The 10,319-nt window shown below is 42.2% G+C and overlaps 1 protein-coding gene across 1 annotated transcript; it reads left to right on the top strand.

Annotated features, from left to right (window-relative positions):
* The first annotated feature begins 631 nt into the window (after nt 1–631).
* Nucleotides 632–2,243, top strand: LOC142628423 (strigolactones hydrolase CXE15-like). The gene is made up of 2 exons (XM_075802528.1): nt 632–1,162; nt 2,100–2,243. The coding sequence occupies exons 1-2, from the start codon at nt 632–634 to the stop codon at nt 2,241–2,243; spliced, it is 675 nt and encodes a 224-aa protein (XP_075658643.1).
* Nucleotides 2,244–10,319: the final 8,076 nt, after the last annotated feature.

The raw sequence follows: 10,319 nt of genomic DNA on the forward strand, positions 1-10,319 counted from the left end.
CTCGGATATTCTATGTAAAGCAAGATATCTGGTGGAAGAATTTCAAGCAGCCAATCTCAAGAAACCAACAATTTTAGAGGATAGACCAATTCAGTGGGTTCCCCCAAAGCCGCCATGGTATAAGATAAATGTTGACGGAGCTGTTTTTTCATCACTTGAATCCTTAGGAATGGGGGTAGCCATTCAAGATTCTGAAGGCAGGTTGGAGGCAGTGCTTAGCAAAAATTTTCGTTGTCCATTTGGCTCTCTAGAAATGGAAGCAAAGGCCATGGAAGATGGTGTTCAATTCGCTTGGGATGTAGGCATTCGGGATGCAATTTTTGAGTGTGACTCAGGGATTGTATTTAATGCTCTTAATGATCTCAGCGACCCTCCCAAGACTATGGCCGCCATTATAATGGGAATTCAACAAAAATTAGGAAATTTAGAACAGTTTAACTATGTCATGTGAAGCGTCAAAGAACTGACTAGTGCACATTTTAGATCAATATGCTTAAGGAATTGCTGCTTAGGTAACTTAGATAGAAGAAAATCCTAGCATACTTGAGTTACATTGGCTTAGGATATATTATTTTTATCTTCTTCTTCATGAAAGTTATAGTATTCTTAAAAAAAAAAGAGCTATTGAGAGATGGGTTCTCTTTCTCATGTAGTTGAAGATTGCTTTGGTCTCTTGAAGTTCTATAGTGATGGCTCTATTTCACGCTCAACCAACATAAACTTTAACATCCCTGTCATTGATGATGGCTCCGTTCTGTGGAAAGACTACGTGTTTGACAAGCACCACAATCTTCACCTACACCTTCACAAGCCCACATTGGCTTCACTCACCAAGCCTTCTGTCTTATATTACATTCATGCCGGTGGTTTCTACTTCGGGTCACGTACTTTTCCCAACTTTCACGACATATGTCACCGCCTTGCATCCGGGCTTACAGTCCTCGTAGTTTCACTGGACTATAGGCTTGCATTGGAGCAAAGGCTTCCGGCAGCCATAGATGATGCAATGAGTTCTCTAAAATGGTTACAAATCCTAGCCATGCATGGCGACATTGGTTGTGATACGTGGTTGGGTGATGGGGTTGTGGACATTGATAGGGTTTTTGCAATGGGTGACTCTTCTGGTGGGAACGTGGCTCACCATGTAGCACTTAGGCTTGATGTGGGTGTAGAGAGGGAAAATTCCCGACCTATCACAAGCTGACACATCATACTACCAAGTCCACAAAATACAACCAATTACAAAGCGCCACGTACTGCTGCTAGGTTTTGCCATCACTATTCAGATTCCAATAGAAATTTGCCAAGTGTCATTGAAATAAAGGCATGAAACTGCATCAGCACGTGTAAGCGATGACACAAGCAGCCCTGCACGTGTAAGCGATGACACAAGCAATCCAGCACATGTAAGCGATGACATAAGCAGGACCAATCAGGCTGTGACAAGTGTCACCAATCAGACTTCGCCACGTGCCGCTCACCCACCCCTAAACTCCTATAAATAGAAGTCATCCTAAGACATTTAGGAGGATAGAAGAAAGAAGATATCTTGAGTTTAGAAATCTAGAAGCTCTGCCGGAATCAAACCCCGAAGCCTCCAGGAATTTCAAGAACTTCAACCTCAAATATAGACAACATTCGAAGCAAAGTCATCCAAACTACTTGCCTAAATCTCAAAGTTCACTGGAATCAAGCTCAAAAGCCTCCAGGAACCTCAACACACCATAAATCAACGAAGCTCTACGGAATCAAGCCTCTAAAGTATTGAAGAACTTCCACCACAAACCTTCAAACATGAAGAACACGAAGAACACACGAAGAACACAAAGAACAAAGAATTTCTAACAAGCTTATAGCCAGAGATTCGTTGTAATTCCGTTTCAAAGATCTTCGATCCATTCCTCAGCCAAATTGAAGGATATCTTGCTTTCAAATCAAAATCACATTACCACAATTCCAATCAACAAATCTTTCAAGGAGATCGAATCAGAGGATCACTCTTTTGTAATTACAGAGAATTGTACCACATATTCATCAATACAAATTCGCATTTGTGAAACTATTTTACTTGTTTGATTTATTTCGAACTAAGAATTTAGTCGTCTACAGTGGGTTTGGTGGAATTGAAGCCAATTCGGGTGAGAGGTTATGTGCTCTTGGCTCCATTTTTTGGTGGGAGTGTGAAGACTAGGTCCGAGGAAGAGAGGCCATGTGAAGTATTTTGGAATTTTGGACATGTATAACAGGTATGGAGCTAGTACTCAATATTGCCAATATGCATGTACAACATATGCTATTAGAAAATCAATGACTCTCTGATCTTCCAACAAGAAACACTTTGCACATTTTTCTGACAATAACTAAACTACATATTAGTTTAATAATTATAAAATACACATATAACTTCTTTTTTGAAATTATGGCACTTGATTTATATATATATATATATATTGCTTGTTGTTGCTTGATTATATATATATATATATTGCTTGTTGTTGCTTGATTATAAAGTAAGATTGTGAGTTAATCTAATTAACATGACATATTTACATGATGCATGGTTTGTAACTACTTTATATGAGACTCGTCCTGGACATATGGTTAACAGAGTGTGTATTAAGTGAACGACATTATTTTACACGAATATGTAAAATAATGTCATATTAACTAAAAATGCAGTCTTTAATTTCAATATATTATTATATTAACTAAAATTCTATAACTTATGTGAAAAATGAAATAAAATTAACTAGATTCATTTTATTTCAATAAAACAATCATGTTCAAAAGGTAAAAACTAATATAAATAAATTAAAAAACTAAATTCTTTTTTCTTACTGAATTAGAGCAATCAAGAATAAGTAATTTTTCTTCTTAAAAAAAAAAAAGAATAAGTTATTTGTATTCTTTAGTAAATGATATCTCTACAAGATTTTATTTTTAGCAAAAATTCAAAAAAAGAAAATAATAATATTAAATTAGGTACGGATGTTTGATAGTAGTAATTATTTTTAAATATGTAAGGACCAGAAATCAAGAACCAGCCTAGAATATCCCTGCTAATTCTCTGACTAAAGATCCGAATACAATATATTTGGTAGAGAGGGTCCAACAACAAAAAGTCCCTACTCTGTATCGTTCCGGTTCCTATTTATACCGTTGGCTCCTATCATCTCAGCCCTACACCTTGCAATCTATTAAGCTTCTTCCCCCGACACCTGTCCGTCGGTAATGGAGCTAAGCCATAACTTTGCGTTCCGCCCTATTCAGGTCACGTCTACATTAATGCAACGGACAAAGTTGGTATTTTCTAATTAATGCGGCCAGAAAGGTTGGTGCCGGACATTTAATGCAATCTTCTAAGTTATCCTATCACATTCAGATATTTGCAATATGTCCCTTATGTCACCAGCGCCCATGCCATTTCATCTTCGAGTATCATCGGGTAGATTTCCTTATTCCTTTATTTCCTCTTGCTTACTACGTGTCAGCCTTCCCTTCCTCGGGTCCTCGGGTCCTCGGGTTCCTGGGTCCTCGGCACCTCACAACAGCCCCTTTAACACTTGAGTCATTAACCATAAATTAATAACCAAGTTTTAACTTTGCATACACGCTTCTTACCTGTCCCTTTGTTTTCACACATACAGACGTCTTTTCACTGCCCCATGACCCGCGTCTGGCGCCTCGTATCCCACGATGGAGCATTTATGGAGTCTGGCGTTTCTTTTCCCACGCACGTTCTACGGCTGGATGGGTAATGTACGGCTCAGATTTCGCTCTTAGTTATGAGCGGGAAAGTTACCGCCCTTATTTCTACTTTCCCACCCCTATAAAAGCAAACCTTCATGCTGGATGAAGTTCATTTTGGCATTTTGAAGTATTAAAAGAAGAGTGAGCTCCCGAGGACCAGTTTTAAGCGATCTTCAGAGGTGTGTTCATTTTCCTTTTGCTTCTTTCTACTTACTTGCTTTTCTCATCTTGTCACGGGGATTAATGGGTAGGTACGCTAAGTTAGTTAACACAGATGAGGCAAAGACCGCCTTTAAAAACCGATATAAGATCCCCGATGACGTAGACATTATGTATTATGAGGAAGAAGAGATTCCACTCGTATCTCGTCCACCTGAATCCGTTTTGATTCCAATGATTGTGTTTATCGAGGGGGGCATGGAAATTCCTATGGGTAGAGTAACTAGGGATTTTCTGATAAACTATAGGCTTACCCCCTCACAGTTTTCCCCAAATGTCCTTAGAATTTTAGGATGCGTAGACGCCCTTAACCGAAGGATGGGGACCAATTTGACCTGGCAAGATGTAAATTGGGTGTACAACTGCCAAAAAGGGGACAGGACTAAATACTATATGAAATGTAGATTCCCCTCCGTTAGGCTGATCTCTTGCTTACCCGATTCAAGTAAAGGGATGGATGAAGATTATCTTGTCATCTCGAGCAATTGGCATGACGGCTTACATTGCCCTACCCGAGAAGGGATGCCAGGTAGGGTTCCCGAGGATTGACCTAGTACCTAGGATTGACCAACTTCCCTTTATGTGTTTTGTATTGCTTAACTTATTCATTCCAACGATTTCATTCCTTATTACAGACGATTACCATACCGCTCCGAACTTGTCTGCTGTGAACCATGCTGATCTAAACAGAATTCTTCGGTCAGCAATATTTGTACACAGGGACGGACAACTCCGAGCAGCCCACATCATCCTCGGATACACACCATCCACCAAACGTTTCCAAAGCCTGAAGAACGTAATCAGAGCAAGGGATCTTCGATTAGCTCAGATTGACGTTGCGGCCCTTAGATTCTTATTGCCTACACCTCCACCTACAGGAACTCAAGACGCCCAGCTTCCTGCTCCGCTTGCCGCCCAATTACTTTATCCCCCAGAACAGACTGCCAATCTTGCCCCTGAGGAAAGAGCTGCCACTCCCGAGCCAACTCAACCCGAGGTGACAGAGAGGGACTTTGAAGTGTTCTATCATGAAGACGCTCCTTCCAATTCCAACCCCTCGACCAGCATAATGGGTTTTCAAGAGAAAGAGCCCGACCTATTGGCCTTGCTTCAAGCGCACGCAAGCGATTCTTCACCAGCGATGCCGGTCCCTCCTCGTCCAGTTACCCCTGCTGTGACTCGTGCACCTTCTTCGGAAGTTGTGGACAAAAAACGAAAAAGGGCCAAAGTAGTAAAAATGTGATAGAAATTGAAGAAGGGGAGAGTCTCGACCCTTCTTCAAAAGATACCAGGGCTGGAAAAGCCCTTTCCAAGAAATCTACTCCTATTGGTTCGTCCAAGAACCCCAGTAGTGAGCCTACACGAAAAGCATCAGCCTGGCGACCCAACTTTACCCTCAGCTCGGGTACTGCTGTTTTGGATGACGCCAACTTGAGGGACCCGAAGAAAGGAAGCTCGAGCCTGGTGGCCGAGTGTTTAGAGAAGGCTCTAAGCCTTCCCGAAGACATGGCTGAGTTGCGGTCATTCCGCAAGAGGGAAGTCTTCCTGTCCTTGAAACAGGATTTAGCCAAGGTATTTCCCAAGTCTTTACACATTCCATTTATGAGCCTTAATTCCTTATTATGACTAACTTTGTTAATTTCAAATGTATCATAGGCAGTCCAGGCTTCCTTTATGGCTGAAGAATGGGTTGACCACTTGCTGGACCTTGCTCGGAAAGCTGAACACAATGCCGAGGCGGCTGTGAGGGCCCAAAAAGATGCCGAGCAAAACTTAAAAGAGACTCTCACGCGCTTGTCAGAAGTAGAGAAGGCTCATAAAAATGCTAAGGCTGCCCTGTAAAGCTATGAGTCGCAGGTGAACCTTGCTCTTAAGGCCCAAAAGCAAGCTCAAAATAGGCTCGCCCTCACTGTTGTTAAGCTTAAACAAATGCATGGATTGCTAGCCACCAAGGAGCAGGAGCAAGCCGCTACTGAGCAAGCAGCATACGACGTTGGGATGAAAAAGGCGGCTGACAGCTTGACCGCCCAACTCAAAGGGGTCGCTAGAGCGTTTTGTTTGGAGGTATGGGAGCATGCTCTGGATGCTGCCGGGGTAGCTGCTGACGCTGAACTCCGAACTTCAGACAACGTTTACTATCCTTCGGCATTACGCTTAGCCCCTGCTCCCCCCATGCCAACAAGTGAACCAGCTGCGCCCCTCCCCGCTTCTGACCCGTCTAATGCGCCAACAACAAAAAACCCTTCTCCTACAGCCCAGCCCGTGGAAGAAATAATTGAAAGTGACTTGGCTGAAGAACCAGCAAAAAAGAAGAAAAAAGATAAAGAATCAGAAAAGAAAAAAGACAAGCAGCCTGTTGCTTAGTCGTGTTATTATTGTTGTCTTTTTCTTCTTCTTCTTCTTCTTCTTTTTTTTTTTTTTTTTTTTTTTTTTTTTTTTTTTTTACGGGTGTAAGAGGCTACATGACTGCCACATTTTTGTAATAAAATTTTACAAGAGACTAATATTGGCCTTTTTTGTTATGCATTTATTATCTCCATGCGTTGCCGTTTCACCTTCACTTTTTACGTATCCAGATAGAGGCTTAGATCAATTAAAAATAATGATATCAATTAAAAGGTGTTTATCGTTATACTTGTGATTTTGTGAAGCATAGCAGGATTAACTTGGGAACCATAACTTCACTGTTTAACTTTTCATAATGTTTGAGAGACGAGGCATGAAACAAACTTAACTTAGCACACCTGAAGTTTGCTTACACTGATACTTAACTGTTTGAGATGCACTAGCCTTTATCTTGTTAGACTTATGATTCTTGGTTTATTGTCCGAGGAACCAGATAAGAACCAAATGGAACCAGCAAAGAACTAAAACCAGTTTAACACTTGCGTTTTTACAAATGGTTAATTTCTCTTAGACTTGTGGCTCGGGGAGCTAAACAAGAGCTAAGGTCAGTTTAACACTTGTGTTTTTACAAGTGGTTAATTTCTCTTAGACTTGTGGCCCAAGGAGCCGAACAAGAGCTAAGGTCAGTTTAACACTTGTGTTTTTTACAAGTGGTTAATTTCTCTTAGACTTGTGGCCCGAGGAGCCGAACAAGAGCTAAGATTAGTTTAACACTTGTGTCTTTACAAGTGGTTAATTTCTCTTAGACTTGTGGCCCGAGGAGCCGAACAAGAGCTAAGGTCAGTTTAACACTTGTGTTTTTACAAGTGGTTAATTTCTCTTAGACTTGTGGCCCGAGGAGCCGAACAAGAGCTAAGGTCAGTTTAACACTTGTGTTTTTTACAAGTGGTTAATTTCTCTTAGACTTGTGGCCCGAGGAGTCGAACAAGAGCTAAGGTCAGTTTAACACTTGTGTTTTTACAAATGGTTAATTTCTCTTAGACTTGTGGCCCGAGGAAACGAACAAGAGCTAAGGTCAGTTTAACACTTGTGTTTTTACAAATACAAGATTGATACGAATGGAAACCAAACAACAACATCTTTAGTACAAAAGGAAATTCTTTTCTTAATAATAATAACGTCGTAAGTTATTTACATTCCAAGGGCGAGGAATCACCCTCCCATCCAGATCTTCTAAACGATAAGCCCCTTATACCTGCTACTGAGGTAATTTTATACGGCCCCTCCCAATTAGGTCCCAACTTTCCCCAAGCAGGATTTCTTGCTGCCCCAACTACTTTTCTCAGTACCAAATCACCTGGTACCAAGGGCCTGGACCTAACTCCCTTGTCGTATGTCTATTTGAGTTTCTGCTGATAGCTGCCCATCTTCACATTGGCTATTTCTCTTCTTTCCTCAATGGTATTCAAACAATCATACATCCTATCACGATTGTTCACATCGTCATACTGGTCGGATTTCAGGGTGGGAAAACCCGATTCTAATGGTATTATAGCCTCCATACCATACGTCATTGAAAAGGGTGTCTCACCTGTTGATCTTCGGGGTGTAGTGCGATAAGCCCATAATACATAAGGCAATTCTTCTACCCAGCATCCTTTAGCGTCATCCAATCGTTTCTTCAACCCCGCTAAGATGACTTTGTTCGTCGCTTCAGCCTGACCATTTCCTTGAGGATAAGCCGGTGTTGAATATCTATTTCTTATTCCCATTCCTGCACAGTACCGTCGGTAAGCCTTGCTATCAAATTGAAGCCCGTTATTAGAAATCAAGGTGTGAGGGACTCCGAAGCGAGTTATGATATTTTTCCAGATGAATTTCCTCGCATCCACATCCCTAATGTTAGCTAACAGCTCGGCTTCCACCCACTTCGTGAAGTAATCCGTGCCGACAATGAGCCATCTCCTATTACCTACTGCCCAAGGAAAAGGTCCAACGATATCTAAACCCCACTTAGCGAAGGGCCATGGACTGGACAACGGATTTAAATTACCTCCTGGTTGATGAATGTTTGGCGCAAATCTTTGACACTGATCACATTTCTTGGCATACTCTTGAGAGGTTCTCTGCATGCTCGGCCACCAATACCCTTGAGTCATGGCTCTGTGAGCTAATGATCTTCCTCCGGTATGGCTCCCACACACCCCTTCATGCAATTCTTCCAACAAAGGTTCCACAGCTTCAAGATGTACGCAGAGCAGATATGGCCCTGCATAGGAACGCCTATAGAGCTTCTGCTCCTCTGACAGCCAGTAATGGGGAGCACTTCTTCGTACCTTCTCGGCCATTGTTCCATCTTCAGGTAATACACCTTGCTGCAAGAAAGCTATGATTGGGTCCATCCAGCTTGGGCCCACATGAATATTGTGAACCCGTACCGCCGAAATGCTTGTCAAGCTAGAGGTCAGTAAATCCTCCACCATGACCATACGTGGTAATTTCGAGCCCAGTGATGTGGCTAACATTGCTAATGAATCAGCATGAGTGTTCTATCCCCTTGGGACTTGTTGTACTTGGAAGCTTTCAAACAAACTTAACACCCCTTTGACTTTTTTGAGATAGCTCTTCATTCGTTCATCTTTTGCCTCAAACGCTCCATTAACTTGCCCTACCACTAGTATGGAATCACAATATAACCTTATTATCCTTCCTCCCAAGTGTTTAGCCATTTGGGCGCCTACCAAGAGAGCTTCATATTTAGCCTCATTATTTGTGGCTGAGAATCCCAGCCTCAATGATTTTTCAATGACTAACTTTTCGGGAGAAATTAACACGACCCCAACCCCGGCTCCCTTTCGATTTGACGCCCCATCCGTATAAACTTCCCAAGGAGTGACGTTTTCCAGACCAATGGTCATCACTGTCACCATGGTATCCTCTTGGTTAATCTGTCCTTCTGTGAACTTGGCCACGAAATCGGCAAGGATTTGCCCTTTAATCACTGTCCGAGGCATATATTTGACATCATAAGCTCCAAGCTTGGTTCCCCATTTGGCTACACGCCCCGTGTAGTCCGACTTCCTCATAATAGCCTGCAAGGGCAACTGGGTGAGTATTACTATGGTGTGAGCTTGAAAGTAATGGGGCAATTTCCTCGTTGCGTGCACCACGGCTAGAAGTGCTTTTTCTAAAAGTAGGTATCGCTATTCTACTTCCTGTAAGGACTTGCTGACATAGTATATTGGCTTTTGGACCCACCATCATTCCGTATCAAGACGAGACTTACAGCGTGATCTGTGACGGCTAGATAAGCATATAACACTTCTTCCTTTTCTGGTCTCGATAATATGGGTGGTTTAGCCAAGTATTGCTTTAAATCCTCAAAAGCCAAATTACATTCATTAGTCCACCGGAAATCTTTCCACTTGTGCAAAAGATGATAAAAGGGGCGGCACCTATCTGCGGACCGGGATATGAACCTATTCAAGGCTGCAACCATACCGGCTAGCTTCTGCACCTCTTTAGGATTCCGAGGAGGATGCAAACCCAAGATAGCCTTGATTTGATCGGGATTAACTTCGATTCCCCGATGAGTTATCATGTACCCCAGAAACTTTCCCGAGCCCACTCCAAAAGAACACTTCGATGCATTCAAGTGTAACTTGTGCTTTCTTAAAACTGAGAAGGTCTCGTGCAAATCCTTCAAATGGTCTTCCTTCTTTTTACTTTTAATTACCATGTCATCGATATAAGCTTCCATATTACGCCCCAGCTGCGTATTAAACATTCTGGTCACCATCCATTGGTAAGTGGATCCTGCGTTCTTAAGACCAAAGGGCATCACTCGGTAATGGTAGTTGCCATTAGGGGCGCGAAAAGCCGTCTTCTCCTGATCATTCAATGACAAAGGGATTTGATGATACCCTTGGAATGCATCCAAGAAGCTCATTCGGGGATGCCCCACAGTTGCATCGACCAATTGATCGATTCTGGGTATAGGGAAG

This window comes from Castanea sativa, chromosome 3 (genome assembly GCF_040712315.1).
Source record: "Castanea sativa cultivar Marrone di Chiusa Pesio chromosome 3, ASM4071231v1".
Taxonomy (NCBI): domain Eukaryota; kingdom Viridiplantae; phylum Streptophyta; class Magnoliopsida; order Fagales; family Fagaceae; genus Castanea; species Castanea sativa.